The sequence below is a fragment of the Mus musculus genome, chromosome 15, assembly GCF_000001635.26.
Source record: "Mus musculus strain C57BL/6J chromosome 15, GRCm38.p6 C57BL/6J".
NCBI classification, from domain to species: Eukaryota; Metazoa; Chordata; class Mammalia; order Rodentia; family Muridae; genus Mus; species Mus musculus.
The window spans coordinates 55574641-55595909 of NC_000081.6; the positions used below are offsets into that span (position 1 = coordinate 55574641).

Here is a 21269-nt window from a genome sequence, read left to right on the forward strand (position 1 = left end):
TTTCTTGAAGTTCAGTGCTGTGTATGTAGCCTTAGTTTTTTTTTTTTCCCTACTAATCTTACTAAAAAGTTTTTGTTTAGTATGTAAGAAATGTCATTGTGACATTTTCATAATGTGTGTCATTATAGTTTGTTGCTTTTGGACCCTCGTTTGTTTAGTTGTTGTTTATCAGAAAAGAATGTCCACTGTGTTATTCAGATATTAAAGACAGCAAGAAGACAAGACACCCCACCTCCTGCTGAAGTATGAATCTACACGATCATCAGGAGTGTCTGGGTTTTGCATTATCCTTCATCTGTCTTTCTCTTTGATTAACTCCAGAGTATGCATGAACATTTCTTACAGTCTAGCCTTTCTTCATTGACTTCACGGGGATATTAGAGTCTTTATAGCGCTACTTCATGGTTAGAAAATGCGGTTTTTAAGGGGGGACTTTGCAGTTTTAAGTCTGATTTCATTAGTGATTGCTTGTTAGAGAGGAGATGGTGGGATAACTGGATGGGGGTTGGAAGTGAGGGTGGAAATGTGCTACTGGCCTTTGAGTTGTGGACTCACAGAGGCAACCACAGCATTGCCCTGAGTCTCAAGTCGTTGCAGGGTTAGTGCATGGTGAGAACAGGTGGTCGGGATCCAAGTCTGTTATGATCCATAGTAAGTAGCTGACTCATATATTTTATAGGAAATTAAAACTTGGGAGATTTAGAAATATTTGTGTTCACCTTTGTTTTAAATATTTATAGCAACTATTTAATCAAAATTAGACTGTTTAAAAAGTGGGACCACGGTAGTGGGTCATGAATCAGTATATAAGTTATATGTAGAACTGCTTTCAGCACCCATAGACAACTGTAAATGTGAACGTATCTGACGTGTTCCCCTCACAGTAGTGCTGGCCTTTTCTTCACCTCGCAGCTGTGCCAGCCTGTTCTTCCATGGGCTGCATTTTGGACAATGTACCCAAGGAGCTAAAGGGATCTGCAACCCTATAGGTGGAACAACATTATGAACTAACCAGTACCCCGGAGCTCTTGACTCTAGCTGTATATGTATCAGAAGATGGCCTAGTCTTGGCCATCACTGGAAAGAGAGGCCCATTGGACATGCAAACTTTATATGCCCCAGTACAGGGGAACGCCAGGGCCAAAAAGTGGGAGTGGGTGGGTAGGGGGGTGGGGGGGAGGATATGGGGGACTTTTGGGATAGCATTGGAAATGTAAATGAGGAAAATACCTAATAAAAAATATTTTAAAAAAAAGAAAGGACTGACTTTTAGTATTTAGAGAATGAGATGTGTCCTTTATATTGATTGATTATTTTCTATTGCTAAATGCTTTACTTCCAATTACTAATATTTGGCTGTTTAAAATGCACTTAACTTTTTAGAAATTTTCCCTATAATAATGAAGACAAATACTTCTACTTTCCCTAATTTTGTACCTGTAATTAAGAATGCATAAGTAAAAAGAATAAGTAGCAACAGAACTGACATTGTAAAATCCTAACTCAGTGTCCCGTATTCATGGTACTAATCCATTTATTTAGGGCAATTAAAACAGATTTTCATTAGGTTTAAGATATTTGACTAATGCTTTGCCTAAATTTCTCCAGAGTTTTTATAAAATTAATGTTCTTTATTGGAATATGCTGATTGATGTAACTGAATTTCTTAAATAGACGATATAACTCCTAAAGCTGTAATTTGTTTTATTTAGTCCTTAATCAAAATGAGAATTTAGATAAATACATCATAGTGATTCTTTTGAGCAAATATTTAGGAAACATCTGCATGCTTAGCCTTGAGAATACAAATATGAAGTTGAATTTGCTCATAAATCAGTCCGAAGCTGCTGTGTGGTTGGTTTTTTGGGAGGGGTCTAATTTGTTATCTTTTGCATTTCACCTACTAGCATTAAATCTTTTATTTCTAGGAATGAAAGTTTCTTTTTCTTGCCCTCAGATATGATTATGAAGCCACAAAAATAATCAATATAGCTGAAGTGTTTAAAGTTTTGGGTACTAGGTCCCTCGTTTCCCAGTGTTTTCCAGATGTACCTAGGTATCATACCAACAACCTCTGCCATAACACACAAGTACAGAAAATATTAATAGCAAAATGCCCTAGTTATTTTTCTGTTGCCGTGGTAGATTTCCTGACAGATGCACCTTAAGGGAGGAAGGTTTTTTTTTTTTTTCTGGCTCACAGCTCAAGGATACATCACATCCCACCGTGGTGGGAGGGTGTGGCCTTAGGAACTTTAAGGCACCAGGTCCTATTGCTTCTAGAGTAAGGAAGCAGAAAATACCGTTTGCGCCTGCTCAGGCTGCCCCCCACCTCCGCTGTTCTGTCCCGGACCCAAGCCCAGGCAGTGGTGACACTCACTTCTAGAGAAGGACTTTCTACTTCGTTTATCCTAATTAAGATAGCCCCTCTCAGGCTTGCCTGTGAAGTAGCCTAATCTAAAGAGCTTCTTACTGTTGTGTCTGGAGGTTTCTTCCTTATCTAGGTCTTGTCAAGTTGTCAATCGCCACTGACCATCAGACAAAGTTTTCAGAAATAATTACCCTAGTAGAAAAGAAAACAGGAGACTATAGTTTTGGATCCGTCTTTCTGCTTTGCTTGTTTCTCTTTTCTTTGGTTTTTGTGGGGGAAGAGTGTGGGGGCCTTTTTCTTTTCATTTTCGCAGACAGGTACTTGAGAGAGCACTACTCAGTATCTGTTAGATGTGTGCAATATGAATTTCACATGACAGTTGTCAACAGTGGATTTCAGTGTGCAAGCAATCTGAGTGTGCTCTGTTCTTCTTCAGGTTGGTGCTCTCTTTGTGCTGCCGTGTACTGTTAGCAATGTACTCATCCCACCTCCCAGCCAACTGGCCTCAAGAAAGTGGAAGGAATACATGGCTAAGAAGCCCAAGACCATCAGTGGTAAGTACAAGGCTTTCAGATGGTTTGTTGGTATATAATAGATAACTCAGTAAGTGGAAGTAGCCTTCACGGGAATTTATTGTTTAATACCTCTAACCATGCCCATTAGGAAGGGCAGTAGTCGAAAAGCAGGACTAGGGTTAATTGGGTGGCTACTGAGGTTGAATATTGGGTTCTGAGACACATGGCAAGAACAAATCAGGTGAAAATGAAATGGTTCACTTATTACATAAGCCCGTGTCTTAGTCTGGGTTTCTTTTTTTTTTTTTTTTTTTTTTTGGTTTGGTTTTTCGAGACAGGGTTTCTCTGTGTAGCCTTGGCTGTCCATCCTGGAACTCACTTTGTAGACCAGGCTGGCCTCGAACTCAGAAATCCGCCTGCCTCTGCCTCCCGAGTGTTGGGATTAAAGGCGTGCGCCACCACGCCCGGCTTTAGTCAGGGTTTCTATTCCTGCACAAACATCATGACCAAGAAGCAATTGGGGAGGAAAGGGTTTATTCAGCTTACACTTCCATACTGCTGTTCATTACCAAAGGAAGTCAGGACTGGAACTCAAGCAGGTCAGGAAGCAGGAGCTGATGCAGAGGCCATGGAGGGATGTTCCTTACTGGCTTGCTTCCCCTTGCTTGCTCAGCCTGTTCTCTTATAGAACCAAGACCACCAGTCCAGAAATGGCACCACCCACAAGGGGACCACCCCCCTTGATCACTAATTGAGATCAGAGGTTGTGAATATCCTTACAGCTGGATCTCATGGATGCATTTCCTCAACTGAAGCTCCTTTCTCTGTGATAACTCCATCTTGTGTCAACTTGACACAAAACTAGCCAGTACAGCCCGTGTCTATAATTTTCTGAAGAACTTAATTATATAATGCAGGTTACTTGTGCCCCATAGTGTCATAGGTATGTTAACAATATGACTTTTATAATAACTGTACATTGGTTTGTCTTCATGTTACAGTTAAGGACATTGGTGCTTAGAGAACTTAGCAGATAATTGGCAGAAATTGCCAGACTCTGGTGCTGGGACTTCAAGAATAGTAACCTCTACTTAAGCCTCTAATAATCTAGGATGTTCAGTGTATGGGGCGCAGGGGTCCTTGTGCTCACAGCTGAACACTAGGGAAACCAGGAATGGTAAACACACAGGTTTGGTTGTTTGGTGTGGTTTTGTTTCTAAAGGCTTCTTTGTTAACTTTAAGAAGCCTTTTTTTTTTTAAGATCGATTTATTTATTTTATATATGTGAGTACACTGTCACTGTTTTCAGACACACCACAAGATGGCATTGGATCCCATTACAGATGGTTGTGAGCCATCCTGTGGTTGCTGGAAATTGAACTCAGGACCTCTGGAAGAGCAGTCTTAACTACTGAGCCATCTATCTCTCCAGCCCTTGGGGGTTGTCCCTTCAAAGGAAGAGGTGTATAACTTGTTTTCTGCCCAGAAGGCTGGGGGCAGAGGTTGTGAATATCCTGGTGACCTTTGCACTATCTGTATGACTGAGACCACACCAGACAGATCCTCCCCCTGACCCATAAGGTGCCACATGTAATCGATCTGTAGAGCCCATCTTTATGGAAGAGGTCACATGTACTTCACGAGTTTTATGTAGTCATGTCTTAAGCTTTATTGTGCACTCAGAATTGAGTTATCACCAAGATAATCAACTTTTTTTTTTTTTTTTCAAATTGTGCTGTCCCTAAATGTATCTAAAGCAAACTGCTCAGAGTCAGCCTCTAGCTGTACAAACCACACCTAGCTACTGAGCCAGGTCAAAAGGATTCATTACCGCCTCATGCAGATCGACACTCTACTGTCTGTGGTGGTTGCAGCGACCCCCACGCTTCCAGATATCAGCCGACCGTGCAGTGTTAGAACTTGTGTAAGGGCAGGCTTAACCTGTCTTGGCTGCTCATGGGGAATGGGTGCAGCTGGTGTTTATTAAGGTGATTCAACAAAATCAAAAGTAGATTTATAGAGCAGCAGTATAGTAGGTTTCCTTCATACTGCATGAAGTCATGGGAAACTATGCTTATTGTGTTTATGAAAAAAAAATTCTATTTTCAGCTCTTAAATAAACTCAGTATTCTGGATAGCTCATCATTGCTTGTTTTTCTTTGTACAATTTCAAGTAGCTGCTAAGTCGACAGTTGTAAGTCTAAGAGAGTTTATTGATTGAGAATTTATCTAGTTTTTCCTCCCATAATTTTTATTGTACCTAAGAAAATACCTTGTCGTTTGAGTTCATGTTTTAGACTCACTGCCTCCTGAAACTTGGGGATGGATAGTGGAAGCTTCTGAATAATAATATGACACAGGTCACATGGTGTGAAGAGTGTTGATTACTGATTAGACCAGGTCATTAGCACTGATTAAACGTGCTCCTTGCAGGAGTTCTTTTTTAAATCTAAGAAGCAGAACAAAATGAAACGGAATAGTTGATTATGGTCTTTCCTACCTATGACCCTTCCTGAAGGGGACAGACATTTGGGACTTTGTTGACAAAATTGAGAAGCCAAGTGGTGTAGGAAACAGAGAAGGTAACTGTTGATTAGTTTCACTAACTCTCAGATCCAGAAAACTTCATACCCGTGCGTATGTCACTAATAGTAGTTTCTCTCATTAGTTCACATTTACTCTCAGGTCATCCTCAAACCATAACTGTGTTTTTTGGTTCTTCATCGTTGTTCTTGAAGTCTCTGAATTAAGGCTTATCCTGAACAGGTTCCTGATTGTATTTCTTTGTGACTTTGTCTATCATTTTCTTTCATTCATTCATTCATTCAGCCAGCCAGCCAGTTAAGCATTCTTTGGTTCATTTATCTGAACATGAATGGGTACTGTCATCTACTAGATGCGGCACAGTGATTTGAGGATTACTGCTGGAAGTCCACTTTATATCCCACTCATTGTTTTCATAGTATTGCATAGAAAATTAATGTTGAGAAGTGTAGCTTTGTATCTACAGTTGACTAGAAACAACCCTGAAATGAAAAAAGCAAGGTGTGCATTAAGTAGATATCTATAAAAAGAACACCTTAATATGTGAGTTCAGCATTCATACATATGTGCACATGCATTGTTCATGGGTTTGCCAGACATTTTAATTCAGCACCAATGATTTACTAGGACTGTTTATCACTCTTGACCCACATTAAACCAAATCTTGAAGCTTACATTGTAGTAGAGATAAAACCCTAATCTGTTTGCTCATTCAGGATCAGATTTGCCATAACACCCATGGTTGCCAGCAGACTCTCCTGGTATACCCATCTTTGCAGCGGTATTGTTTCTCCTTGTTTCTTACTGCTGTCTAATATTGCAAATTTGTCCCTGGCTGATACTCACAGGTACTTTCAGAAATGTGTTAAATCGTAAGTGAGGTATGTATTGCATACACATACCAAATAAAAATGTAAATAAATAAATAAAGAGCTTCTAGTACCTGAGTTCATAGACATTTATTTATGTAATAGATTTATTTATCTAAAAATGGACCTCATGTCTAAATTTAAGAACTAAAATTGTACAATTTGTATGAGTTAACAGATACCCCAAAAAAGCACATTGCCTAAAATGGAAAAATAAATCTGTAAGTTAGAATCTACCAAAATTTTAAATCTATACTTTTTGAGAAAACCTTTGAGACAATTTAAAATTAAGCAATGTATAAGGAGAAAAATAGCTCCAATCATGTTTTGAGCCTGGATAGATCTTTAGAACTCAGTAAAACAGCCCCGTTAGCAAGTGGTTAAGTCTTGAATAATACGTCATGGCTGAAGATGTATGAATGACTAAGAACCCTCATGGAAGCCTGCTCAGCGTCACTAGTCTTTTGAGAAATGTAAATGACAACCAGAATGTGATCCTATAGGACACTCACTAGAATAATTGTAATTGGAACCATGACTATCACATATTAAGGATGTAGCAAATATTGCATGTTTTTTTGTGGAGAGGGAGATGCTTAATAGAATAGTTGTTTATTATAGAAAACATTTTGAGGTTAAACTTAGACTTAGTCATATAACCCAAGAATTCTGGTCCTAGCTATCCACCAAGGAGAAAATATGTATGAGCAAATACACCCCTATATATATATATATAGATAGATAGATAGATAGATAGATAGATATAGATATAGATATAGATATAGATATACACATACATATAGATAGATAGATAGATAGATATACACACACACACATATATATAAAATTTGTATAGGCATAGAGAAAGGCAACTCTCAACCCTAGTCAGAGAAGTGTCTGTTTTCAATCATTAGTCCTTAGTGCAGACCTCATGGCTGAGAGTGACGGATAAGGGCTTCTCCTGGATGAGTCATTCACTACCTTTTCTGTGGCTCAGGGACAAATCATGGACTAAGAGAGAGACAGCGTGTTAGAGCTTGAAGACAGATAGCAGAGGAACCCCACAGACACGGCATAACCTGTGTGGTCTCTTACACACCGCAGTTACAGTTACTATGCTTGGCTTGCACAGACAAGCCTGACTGTACAGGCATGAATCAGGGAGCAGGGTCACTGAACCCTACCCTTCCCTGATGAACTTTGGCCACTGATGGTCTCTGGGAGACGGGAGCCATCACCTTCAGTTGTGTGAACTTCTCAGGGTCCAGTGAGTTATTGTAACCCCAAGGCCATGCAGATGGCTCTGGCCAAACTCAGAGGGACATAAACCAAAGAGACATTAATGTTGTGAAGAGATTAAGAGGGGAGGATGGTGGATGGGAGGGAGGGAGGTGGATGAGACACAATGCTGGGATTACAGGCACATGCCACACTCAGAGGCATTTGATTGTAAGGCTCTCTGAAGTCCTCTTAGAAGTCAATGTAGAGCTTTGCTTGCTGCAGTTCAGTGATTCCTCACAGCAGCTAAATGTTAGCAAAGTGGAGCTGGGCTGCACCCGAGAACAGTCCAGTGCCAGTGGACGGGCCATCGCTCTTGTAGAAGCACCTGGGTGACTGACATGTGTTTCCCCCATGCAGCTTCTTCAGCCCAACTGGAGACTCTGTTACTGCAGAGAAAACTCAGGTGGTCAGGGACAGATGGAGAATGGAGAAGCTGGGTTTGGAACTTTCGCTTACCTGGAGAAAGATACCACCTGAGTAGTAGATTTCAAACCTGAGTCTCACTGTTAATGAGGATAAAGACTTTGGAAGCTCTGGGATAGCCTCGGGCTATTTTGCAGAGGCTAACTGCTTCTTATGCTGTTCAGCAATAAGGAAGTCATTGTTCATAATTGGAGGCCTCTGAATAGATTTTCTATTCATTGTTGCTTTCGAATTTTATATTTTAGGTGTTGTAATGAAAAGAAGATGGATTTAGCGTATGAAAATGATGTTACTTATTTGAAAAGGCTGTGGGAGAATTTGTAAATCTTTGTTTTGTAGTCTCCACAGTAGGAGGCTTCTTAAAGTTATAAATTCAGCTATCAGTTAAAATTCTCTCTAGAACTGAGCTGCAGATATTTTATTGCATAGTCATATTAACAGCTAAATTGCATGCTAACATTTTCAAAGCTTAGTTAGGGGATAAAATGAGGGATCAATGTTGGCTATCTATGTTTGGAAGATGTTTTAGGAATGTGAAGTTAGTAGATTGGTGTGTGTGTGTGTGTGTGTGTGTGTGCGTGCGCATATGCATGTGCACGAGTGATCCTGTGTATGCATTCTAGGCCCCTGCTTGTCTCTATGATTATTTCAAAGTTGAGTTTATAATTAAACAATGGTATCATTGTTATAAAGATTATAGCTCCCTAGGATGCCTACATTGAATCCTAGACTGTATGTTGATATTTATTTTTGGCATAATTATTAAATATTATTTTTATTATTTTTTCATTTTAAAGGATTATATATAAAATAATTGTCAGTATGTCAGGGTACTCCTCCCTCTTGTTGTCTGAGATATTTTTATTTCCCCTTATACTTATATGGAATATTATTTCCTTTACATTGTTTTAATTTTATGTTTGTGTTGTTGATCTGTGAATAAAGTGAGTGTTAGAAGCTTTTAAACCCACTAAAAAACTTACTGAGATAGGACAGTGGCTCTTTTTCATTACAATAGAACTTTGCCTGAGAGTGGAGCACAGTGGTACCGCACTTACCTGTATGCACTAGGCTTGGCTTTGAACCTAGCACTATAAAAATAGTATATTTTTTACTAATGAATTTCTAATCATAATATATACTTCCACTATGGTTTATGTTAATTTGTAAAATTTGAAGCAACTAGTTGATAATTGGTAGTTTCTCTCTTTCCCATTTTATCTGTGTCATGTAGCTAAGATGCTTCTCTGCCTTGGTGAAGGAGCATGTAAGCCAGACGTTGCCTCATTGGTTGATTGTGCCAAATACAGCATTCAGAAATAGAGGTTGTTGTCTTTCATAATCCACTGATCAGAACTGAATAACTGCTAATTGTAAGTCTGGTATTTCCTGTGAAATTTACGTGAAAGTCATTAAATAAGTCTTCAATTAACACTTGCCAAATTCTGAGACATGTTTTCAGTGACTGTAGTTGTCGTGGTTGGGAGTTCTGTAAAGTAAATGTTTTTCTTTGGAGAAAAGCTAGGTTGTTGTTAACGCAGACTTCAGTGTCTACAGGGCTAGCCAAGTTGCGAGCTAAGACAAACACAGAAAGCAGTGGAGAGAAGTGCAGCGTGAACTGCTCTCATCTGATTGCAGGAGTCATGTGATACTCTTCTTGTTTAGGAATAATCTTTTATTCACACATTGGATCTGTGGGGTAGACTGTTGCTGTGATAATACTATTTTAGTGGTTTTGTTTTCTCATTTTTTCATATGTGCATGTATATCAGATTATTATTTTACATTATATTAGTATATATATTAATGAGAGATGGCTCAGCAGTTAAGAGCACTGACTGTTCTTCCAGAGGTTGGTTCTAGCTCTAACATAATACAAGCATCTGTAACTCTAGGTCCAGGAAGTGTGCCATCCTCACCCGGCCTCCACAGGCACCTGGCCCCCATGGAGTGCACAGACAAGCATGCGGGCAAAACACCCATATACATTCAAAAAGGAAAAGTTCAGTTATGGTATTTAACTTTCAAAATTCTGCAAATCATGCCCGGAAGGAATGTTCAGGGTGCGCTGTGTCCAGTATCTAGGCATTCAGTGACAGCCCGTGGTCAGTGGTCTTCATTTCAGAGCTTGGGTTCTGCTGGCTTGTGTTGCCTAGACATAGATACCTTGTTCTATCCCCATTAGACAGTAAACTTTTTGTCTTGGGTACTTTGCTAGATTACCTCTAATTCTTGTATAATACAGTTGCTGTATAAATGAAAAAGAAGTCTGTACATGTTTAAATGTACATGCATTTGTCTGCCAATACTTTTTCTCTGTAGTTGATTGAATTCAGAGAAACAGAGCCTGTAGAAAGTTGCTTTTCTGTTCTATTTTCCTATGATCGGTTGAGTGGTTTATGCTTATAAGTGTCAGTTTGAAGAAATGGAAGGGATGTGGTACAGGCAGATCTTTGGAGGTAAGTGGCTGGGCAGTTTAGCGGGTTGGAGAGCTCCAGGTTCAGTGGGAAACTCTGTGCCAAAATAGTGTGGAGCACGGAACTCAAGAAGAAGAAGACCATAGTGTGGATACTTCTATCCATCTTAGAAGAGGGAACAAAACACCCATGGAAGGAGTTACAGAGACAGTGTGTGGAGTAGAGACTGAAGAAATGACCATCTAGAGACTGACTCACCCGGGGATCCATTGCATTTACAATCACCAAACCCAGACACTGTTGTGGATGCCAACAAGTGCTTGCTGACAGGAGCCTGACATAGCTGTCTCCTGAGAGGTTCTGCCAGTGCCTCACACATACAGAGGTGGATGCTCACAGCCATCCATTGGACTGAGCATAGGATCCCCAATGAAGGAGCTAGAGAAAGAACTCAAGGAGCTGAAGGGCTTTGCAGCCTCATAGGAGGAACAACAATATGAACTAACCAGTACCCTCAGAGTTCCCAGGAACTAAATCACCATCCAGAGTACACATGGTGGAACTCATGGCTCCAGCTGCGTATGTAGCAGAGGATGGCCTAGTTGGACATCAATGGGGCCCTTTGTCCTATGAAAGCTGTATGCCCCAGTGTGTGGGAATGCCAGGGCCAGGAAGCAGGAATGGGTGGGTTGATGAGCAGGGGGAGGGGGAAAAGGGTAGGGAGAGGGTGTTTTTTGGAGGGGAAACCAGGAAAGGGGATAACATTTGAAAGGTAAATAAAGAAAATATCCAATAAAAAATATAGTGTGGAGAGTGACTGAAGAAGATACCACATGTGGACCTTCACCAGCACACAATCTGTGTGCACACACTCATCTACATACCACTTAAATATATATACCCGACAGACATGCATCATGCGCGCACACACACACACACACACACACACACATACACACGGAAGCTGGAAAGTATGGACATGTAGGTATAAGAAGAATATTATGGAACTTTAGGCAGGGCCAAAGAACAAGTACATGGTGATTAGACAAATGGAAAAGTTCATCCTTTTTCTTGCTTTTATAACTTTCTGCTTCAGTACCTTCTCAACTAAAGAGTCCCAGATGTATTGAAGGGACAGCTTGTTTTATCATAACATGCCAGGGAAACGTGTAGTCGGTCCCTCTGAGGGATCTAACGGTTGCGTGTGATAAGCACCATTTCTGGTTCTTAGCTAGATCTTTGTTTTCCAGTTCCCGATGTTGCCGTGAAGGGAGAGTTTTCTGGCTATCATCTCCTGCTGCAAGGTATGGGCAAGAGAAAATGCAGAGCCACCCTGCTGCACTCGGCCAGCCAGATCAATGGCTCGTTTGCACTCAGTGTCATTCATGGGAAGATGAAAACAAAGGCAGGAGAAGCCAGACCGAGTGAGTAATAACTTTGTGAGAAGATGCGCTTTCTGTACTTACTGGGAGGGTTAATTAATTTACATGGCTTTAAGTGGCAGGAAAGATAATGAAACTCCATTTCTGCCATTAGTTTATCTTTTAAGCACACCATTTTTAAAATATATGTAATATTTTGCTCTTATTCTTTCCCCTCCTCTCCATCCTTCTAGGTCCTCTTTACCTTTTTACCTACCCACCTTCACGTCCATGCTCTCCCTGCCTCAAAATAGCCAAAAATAGGAAATCGAAACTAACAAACAAAAATCAATAAGGCAAAAAATACCAAACAACAACAACAAAAAGCACACAAACCCAAGGAGTCCATTTTGTGTTGACAAACTCCTCCTGGCATGGGGCCTGTCCTGGTGTGTGGCTGATATCCCCAGTGACATTCCACCACAGAAAACTGGTTTTTCTTCTCCCAGCAGGTATTAATTGCAAATAGCTTCTTGGTTAGGGGTGGGACTTGGCATCCATTCCCCTGTCTCCATGCTGGGATTTTAAATATAACATTGCTAGAATTTAGAATGAAGAGGATTAATTTCTTTACAATATACAGAATAAAAATTAGCTATTAGCTTTCAAGTTCAGATACCAAGTTGTTAATGTTTACTGTTTTCAAAACTCAAAGCAATTATTTAAAAAAAAAATTACGTTTCTCTCAAGCCTCTTGTTTCACTGGCTTTGTTTGTCTTTCTATTTCTCCAAGTTTCTGTATTTTCGCTGTCTATTGCTGCCTGATAAACTTCCTCAGATTTAGCAAAGACCAGAATATTATTATTACCCGTCATACTCTGTTGTATGTTCACCTGGGCTTTGAATTCTCACATGTGGTTATAGGCACAACCAGAGCTCTCTTCATCTGGAAACACAGAGCCTGCTGTCCATGATGGCTTCTCCATCCCAGCACGGTATCTGGGCTCAGATGGCTGGGGCACATGGATCTGATTTTCTTTCTGTGTGTATATATATATACACACACATACATATGCTATGTCACTAGGCTTATTACAGACAGGGAACAGAGGGACAGAAACAACCCAGGATCCATCACAGGCCAGCCTCTCAAGATTAATAAGCTGTATGGTACAAATAAAGTCTTAACTGCTCGTGTTGTACTAATAGCACAGTTGAGAAGGCATTCTTCTCTAGGTTGCATGCTTCTGGGGTCACATGACTCCCTAGACCAAGTTTTGAGTAGCTCACTGTCTTGGTCAGGGTTTCTATTCCTGCACAAACATCATGACCAAGAAGCAAGTTGGGGAGGAAAGGGTTTATTCAGCTTACACTTCCATACTGCTGTTATCACCAAGGAAGTCAGGACTGGAACTCAAGCAGGTCAGGAAGCAAGAGCTGATGCAGAGGCCACGGAGGGATGTTCTTTACTGGCTTGCTTCCCCTTGCTTGCTCAGCCTGCTCTCTTATAGAACCAAGACTACCAGCCCAGGGATGGCCCCACCCACAAGGGGCCTTTCCCCCTTGATCACTAATTGAGAAAATGCCTTACAGTTGGATCTCATGGAGGCATTTCCTCAACTGAAGCTCCTTTCTTTGTGATAACTCCAGCTGTGTCAAGTTGACACAAAACTAGCCAGTACACTCACCATTGAAGATGAGAGAGGATCAGACCCCAAGCTTCTTTTTGTGTGCCCTTATAGTAGATTTCCTGCGCGTTCTAGTTATCTGAGAGCTACAGACAAGCAGAAAAGAGGGTGAGATGGGATCAGCCAAGTCAGTCCTAGGACCGTGTTGCATAGTTTTATCCTACACTCACTGTGCAAGGAACTGAATAGAGGATGACAGGTGCATGCCTGGTGCATCATGGGGACTGTGGGCAACCTGTACTTAGAAACAGGAAACTGTTGTGTCCTTAGTCTAAGGAGGTAGAAGAGAATACCAAGTAGTGCAGTCTGCTACATGCTACCCCCAAGGAGTTAAGAGTCAGATTAAAGATTAAAACGCTGAACAATATAGCATGCCTATTTCCCATGTTTAATTGTTCCTTTGAAATCCGTGAGATCAAGAGAGGCGATTGCTGCCTCTTCCTTTTCCAGTTTCGTCCTGACACATTCCCTAGGAGCTGAGTCAGGAGCTGAATCTTAATTATTATCACAGACTACCACTAATGTTGACGTTTTCCTATTTCTCAGGTTTCCCCTTTGACTTCTCGTCACTCCCAAGGTTTTCGGAGGAGCAGGTTTTACAGAGAGAGAAACAATTAGCCAGCTTTCAAGTTTTGGCTTTGAAAGAATGCCTGAGTAAGTGACAGTTTGGGCTTCTGCTTGTACTGTAAGAATGTGAGTCTGTTTAATGGGAGCTGCCTGGGTTTACGTGCTTATCCCTGTGCACGTTATCTTTAAGGTGTGATGCGTAAATAGGGATCTAGTGTTGACTAGGTCTGCAGTGCTGTTTTTACTGGAGTCAGAATATATATCTTGGTTGTCAGTACATAATTTTTCATATTTTAAAAACCTACATGGCCAAGGAAAATTCATATTTAAAAAATGAATACTCTGAGCCATATCTTAAAAAAGACATAGAAGTTTGTTATTCTACTTAACACGAATAATCCCTATGGAGTTTTGGTAGCAGGAAGGCAGGGACGGAAAACAGAAGAAAGTGAGGTTAGTCTGTTAGCTCGCACATTGGTTCTTTAGTTGAACCGTCACTGAAGGATCGACACCTAAGCACAGTTCACATACTAGGCTCTCATCAGGAGCTTTCCTTAGCTGGGGCACTTAACACCTTTTAAAAAGAGATTAGGTATTTTTCTTTCACCATTAATAATAAAATTGGTTATCAGTCTGAATTTTTATAAATATCAGGCATGCATTGTTTCCTAATACTAGTATGCTTTAAATCACTGATGCATAATTTCTAGGAAAGTCCATAAATTGGAGATAGTAGCCTATTTATTCAGTAGAAAATAAGTTTAGAGTTAATTTAGAATATTTAGAAAAAATAATCACTACTTAGTTATTCATGTAAGCGCTACAAAGTTTTCTTAGTTGTATCAAGGTAGTTGTACATCAATTTGTAATGTTCGATCAAGGAAAGTACTGTTAAAAAGAAACATCAGTTTCAGTAAACGGTGGGACGTGGGAGTGAGAGGGTTCAGTGGGCAAGGCGCTGGCACCCGGCCTGATGGACTGAGTCTATTTCCAGAACTCACCTGATGGAAGGACAGAAATGATTCTGACCGCCACCTGAGCACCGTGGCATGTACAGGCATGTGCGAGCATACAGGCACACTCGTGCACACATACACACATGCACGCTCACATACAGGTATACAAATATAAAAGGAAAACAAATGGTAATGCATGTTTGTCTGGGGACACTCATAGCTCAGTTGATAAAGTGCCTGCTACACAAGCTTGGGGACCTTATTTCAGATGCTCAGAACCTACATAGAAGTTGACCGTGGTGCTGTGTACCTGGACCGCTTGTGTGGAGTTAGCCCTGGAGCTCACTGGCCAGCCAGCCTAGCCACCTAATGAGCTGCAGATTCGGTGAGAGACTCTGCCTCAAGAAATAACATGGAGACTAGGCAGACTCAGTGGTGTGAACCCTGGGACACCACGTTAGAAGGAATGAAGTCATGCCTGCACATTGTCCTCTGGCCAATCCATGCACCCCATCCCCCAACACAGAAATGATTAAATGTTAAAAGGAAGAATGTGGAGAACAGCGAAGGAATACACCACACACAAATACATGTGTACTCACACATGTGCACTTACCCTCATGTGCACACACCATAGAAACTTGTAACTGGCAGTCTGAGCATTTAGTCTTGGCTTAGGTGAGTGGTACAGTGAATCCATTCATGGTGACTTTCTCGCTAAACACATCTCATCCATCCCCGTACAGTTAGTACTAGATGAAAGCTTTGGTAGCAAAAGTGCATTTGTACATTTTAAGAGGCGGAGTAATGGGTTGGCAACAAGTTCCCAGTGTTTGAGTGTCTGAGTGCGCCCATCAGTGATTTCTCATGTGTGAGGTGTGAAGAGAAATGCTTTTAAGCACATGTGTATGTCGTGAAACCTAAATGTTGTCAAAAAGATCTTTTAAAATCAGCCCTTTGATATTGCTAAGAAAGTCTCTTTGCATAACACAAACCTTCAAAAAGATATCCTTAAAATACCAATAAAACGGAGGATAAACAGCCCCGTTCTTACAGTGTCTCCCTGACTGCTTTCAAATGGAAAGGAACTGGAGAATTTCTGGTAAAATGTGCTAGTTAATAATGCTGTTGAGACATACAGTCTTTTAAAATAGTGTGAATATCAAATAAAGCTTGTTAGTGTGTAACTTTGTAAATGAGTTCACTTTCAGTTTATTTTTAAAAGGTATCCCATCCGTTGTATTAATGATATATAAAATATAACTTTGTAATTTAATATTACCAGTTTCTGTAATTTAACTTTTAGACTTGGCAAGAGCTAACAATACCACACCTCAGTAATTTTTTCAAGAAAATGTTTAGAATGCTGACAAGAAAATTTAGCATTTGAAATTTGAGTTGAGTATGATGTGAAATATATAATAGAAACAGCGCTGTCTCCAGTATTACATGGAATACACCAGTGTCTTATCTTTTAAAAATGTGTTCACCCTACTAAAATCCTGATTCATATTCAGCTGATGGCTTTTAGATATTTATTGTTAATTAATTTTCATTAGTGTTAGCTATTTAATAATGAATATAGCATTCCTTTGCTGATCTATTTCAGAGTATTACATTTCCTCCTGAGTGGTTATCGCTCACGTAATATGCAAGCTTATTTGTATGTTTTTTTTAAACATACATTGAGTGTGTAATTTATTAAACCTCATCTTCCCTCAACCCAGTTATTAAGGTCAATGTGCTCTCTCTTTCTAAGTCAAGGCGGGCGCTGAGACATCAGTATACTTTTAGTTAATAAAAGGAGGGACTGACTCCTGAAGCGCATTGCTCCTGTGTATCTTCAGTGGAAAAGCGAGCCATTGAGAGCACTTTCCTTTAGAAGTACTACTAGCTGATTGTACAGACAGGAAATACACTGAGGCTGCTGAGTTCTTCCCTGAGAAGATCTTTTAGAAATGAGATATCAACAACTCTGATTTTACTGTTAATATTTCTGGCCACAGAAAGCTTCTGTTTCTTACCTTGGGCTAAATGTGCAAGGCCCTGAGAATACCCCCTTCAGTGAGGTAGGGTGTTCCAGGCCCAGGTCATAAAGCTGGTGTTCTAAAGGGGAAGGTGGGCTGCTTTCTCACCAAAGGCCTGCCCTGTTGGTGTACAAGCCAACCTGCTGTAGCCTAATCTGCTTGAATCCTCTGAGCCTGGGCCCCGGGAGAGTGCCAGGAGGCAGTGAGTTCTCAATAGATGTCTGCTGAATTCCTATCAGTTTATAGGAGAGCAGAGTTATTTTAGAAGAAAATGTGATTGGTTCAGAAGTGTTTTTAAAAGAGATGTTTCATATCAATGTAATTCATAGATACAGTGTGAAAATTCAGATGATACTGGAAAACTTCAAGTGAAAACATGCAGTGCCTTCCCAACCCTCCTCATCCTTCTGCCTCTGCCCTCAGGGCCTCTGGTCAGCCTCCTGCCAGTTCAGGCCTTGCTTTTTGTTTGTAGATACTGTGAGATTGTGTGTATCCAGTTTCAGAGTTCTCTTCTATCTAACTGTGGCAGATAAAGAATTAATGTCCCGCTGAGTGGGGTGGCGCATGCCTTTAATCCCAGCACTTGGGAGGCAGAGGCAGGTGAATTTCTGAGTTCGAGGCCAGCCTGGTCTACAGAGTGAGTTCCAGGACAGCTAAGGCTACACAGAAAAACCCTGTCTTGAAAAACCAAAAAAAAAAAAGAAAAAAAAAAGAATTAATGTCTCTTCCCAGTGACCCTGAACAATGAAGGCATGCATGGGCTGGTTAACATTGTAACAGCATAGTTAAGTTTTCTGCTGAGCTGTGGACTATATTATGATACAGTGCCGTTGGCTTGCTTTGCTCTCAGAAATCTAACCCCACTCCTGTCTGCTGCAGTGATCTTGTTTTGTTTTATTGGTTCGACCCACTCCCTGACGGCATTGTCTGTCTGCAGAAGGATTACTGTGAATCATCATATGTATCCCTCACCCCAACCCCATAGCTGCTTTACCGAGCTGTATACATGACAGGCCATTTTCTTAGAACAGCCTCGATTGTTCTTAGATAAGTATTAATTCTTTTCCCAGTTCTCTTTTGCCTAGACCTTGTATAGTTATGTATTGACGTCCCGGGCCAGAACACTTCTTTTTCTTTTCTTTTACTGTGTTGTCTTTTTCTAGTTTTACAACACATATTCCATTTTATTTTGCAGAGTTTTAAACGTTTGAGTTCTTGTCTACTTAATTGTGGGAATCTTTATTGGTTGTTTTTTGAGACAAGGTTTTATGTGGCCTTGTCTTGAAGTAGGTGTATAATTGAGGGTGCCCTTGACCTCTCGAATCTTTGATTGTTAGTACCAATCAGTGTGCTAGGATTGCAGGCTGACATTGTCACATCTGCCGAGGAGTCCTTCTGTGTTCCATGATAGTTTCTTCATCAAAGCAGCCTGTGCTTATCCCAGTATCTTCTTTATTTTAGAAAAATATTAATTCTATCACGTTTTCTCTTATTTTCTACAATGTTTTGGTTTCTTTTGAATCCTTTTTCTTTTGTTTCTCTTCCTTTTGTTGCCTTGATTGATTTTGTTTTGTTTTGATTTTTAACTTGAGAAAACTCAACAATACCTCTTTTTCCAAAGTCAAAGTCAATTTAGGAAAAAGCTGAAGAAATGTCAGGATAAATTATAGGTGAAAATGGTGTGATGTTTTAGCTTATGGCCCAGCTGGCTTTCTCGTACATATACCAAGTCTTGCACTTAGCTGTAACCGCTGGAATTGGGTAACTACAGACCAACCATACAAAGGAAGGTCCCTGGCCACACTGTAGACAGGATATCCTGGAGACTGGCTGGCTCTGTTGAATGTAAAAGGAAGGGTTAGTCAAAGTTGGCCTGGTCACGTCCGGCTCACCGAGTGCCTGGAGCAAGATGGAGCTGACCGGCCTCCTGTGCTGAAGTTCTTGCATGGGTAATGGTAGCATAGGAAATGCAGGGCCCGTCCCTCAGCTCCTCTGCAGGGCTTCCGATTGTTTTCTGTCCATCCTGTTTTCAGCTGCAGCTTCTATCTCCAGCCTCTAATATAACACATGGCAAACCTCACTGGGGAGGGGAGGGGAGGGGAGGGGAAGGGAGGGGAGGGGAGGGGAGGGGAGGGGGGGGGAGGGGAGGGGAGGGGAGGGGAGGGGAGGAGAAGAGAAGAGAAGAGAAGAGAAGAGAAGAGAAGAGAAGAGAAGAGAAGAGAAGAGAAGAGAAGAGAAAAGTATCCTAAATTTAGGGTTGTTAAAACAATACATAAACGGAGTTCCACAGTTATTCACCATTGTGACATGACATTCGCACACCAGCTGCCTCTCTTTTTTTGTTAATGTTATTTTTCTCCTGTGTTTGTGGGGACACAGAGCTATAGAACACATGTAATGTAAAATATGTCGTCCTTAGTCAACTGACACTTAGCTGTCTACCTTAAACAGATTATTTACCTCCCGCAGGTTGCTTATTTCTTTCCTTTTTTTTTTTTTTTTTTTTTTTTTTTTTTTTTTGGTTTTTCGAGACAGGGTTTCTCTGTATAGCCTTGGCTGTCCTGGAACTCACTTTGTAGACCAGGCTAGCCTCGAACTCAGAAATCCACCTGCCTCTGCCTCCCGAGTGCTGGGATCAAAGGCGTGCGCCACCACGCCCAGCAGGTTGCTTATTTCTAAGCAGACAGTGAAGTATCTTTGCTAGGTAGAGTAGCTGGGAGTGCTGAGTAATATGACCTCTATAAAGGGCCAAGCACACAGTGATAGTGTGTCTTTGCCACCGAACATCCTCGTTGCCTTCCTCATGCCCATATTGCTCTTTTCTAAAGAATAGTTCAGGCATCCAATGTGAGCCCACCATTGTTCGAGCCCACACTGGAAGTGCAGAGAGCCTTCTCTCAAGAACGTCAACTGCTGGGCTAGAGAGTTGGCTCAGTGGTCACAGCACTGGTTGTTTTTTCAGAGGACCTAAGTTACTTGCCAGTACCCACGTAGCAGCTCCCTACTGTCTAGCTCCAGTGCACCCAATGCCCTCTTCTGACCTCTGAAGACACCAGGCACACATATGGTAAGCCGACATATATACATACAGCCAAACCACCCGAGCACATAAGATAAAATAAAAAAAAAATTTAAAGTCTTTATCATTAAAAGGGAAATTATTGAATTTTCCCCCAAGTGATGGGATTTTTTAAGGTTTATTTATTATATGTAAGTACACTGTCACTGTCTTCAGACACACCAGAAGAGAGCATCAGATTTCATTACAGATGGTTGTGAGCCACCATGTGGTTGCTGGGAATTGAACTCAGGACCTTGGGAAGAGCAACCAGTGCTCTTAACCACTGAGCCATCTGTCCAGCCTGTGATGTTATTTTTTTTAAAAGCTTTTCAGAGTCATGTTTAGCAGTAGTTATGGTTATTACTACTTGCTTTAACTAATAGAGAAAATAGACAAAAAAAATTGCCAGGCATGGTGGCGCACGCCTTTAATCCCAGCACTTGGGAGGTAGAGGCAGGCGGATTTCTGAGTTCGAGGCCAGCCTGGTCTACAAAGTGAGTTCCAGGACAGTCAGGGCTACACAGAAAAACCCTGTCTCAAAAAAACAAACAAAAATTATTGAAACTTAGTTTTAGCTCATCAGGGTGGCATAACCCCAGCACTTGGGAGGTTTGCACGCGGCAATAGTAGTAGTTCAAGTTCACTCAGTGCATCTGACATTTCAAGACCAGCCTGAGCTACAGAAGACCCTGCCTCAAAACAAACAAACAACAAACAAACAAACAAAGGAAAACCAAAATGGAGCTGGGCATGGTGGCTCATGCATTTAATTCCAGCGCTCTGGAGGTATGGGCTGGAAGGAAGATGAGTTTGATGCTAGCCTGGCCTACAGAGCCAGTTCTAGGACAGCCAGGGAGGGATACATAATAGAGAGACCCTGTTTGTTTGTTTGTTTGTTTGTTTGTTGAAAGCAAAATAAAACAAAATAACAAGCACAACACAAGTTTTAAACGTTTTAGCTGCCAATATATTTAAAAATTCTTTTTAAAGTAAAAACCAGTTCAGCCAGGCGTGGTTTTATGGAAAGTCCAAGAGGGGAGGGGAGGGGAGGGGAGGGGAGGGGAGGGGAGGGGAGGGGAGGGGGAGGGGGAGGGGAAGGGGAGGGGGAGGGGGAGGGGGGGAGGGGGAGGGGGAGGGGGAAGGGGAGGATTTACTGCTCTGATTTGATCCGGCCTCTATTCACACCCTG

General features: G+C 41.1%; 1 protein-coding gene across 8 annotated transcripts in view; it reads left to right on the forward strand.

The window, feature by feature from the left end:
• Nucleotides 1-21269, forward strand: part of Mtbp (Mdm2, transformed 3T3 cell double minute p53 binding protein) — a 69020-nt gene that overhangs the window by 17237 nt on the left and 30514 nt on the right. For 6 of the 8 annotated variants that reach the window (XR_383964.2, XM_011245394.2, NM_134092.3 and 3 more), the window contains 3 exons: nt 2808-2925; nt 11671-11844; nt 14016-14123. Coding sequence is in view for 6 of the 8 variants with exons in the window: in XM_011245394.2 (XP_011243696.1) it covers nt 2808-2925; nt 11671-11844; nt 14016-14123 (400 nt within the window). In the remaining 2 variants the exon portion in view is untranslated. Of the gene's footprint in view, nt 1-2807; nt 2926-9313; nt 9377-11670; nt 11845-12035; nt 12294-14015; nt 14124-21269 lie in introns of those variants that run through there. The other 2 variants (XR_875211.2, XM_017316361.2) reach the window with 2 other exon arrangements.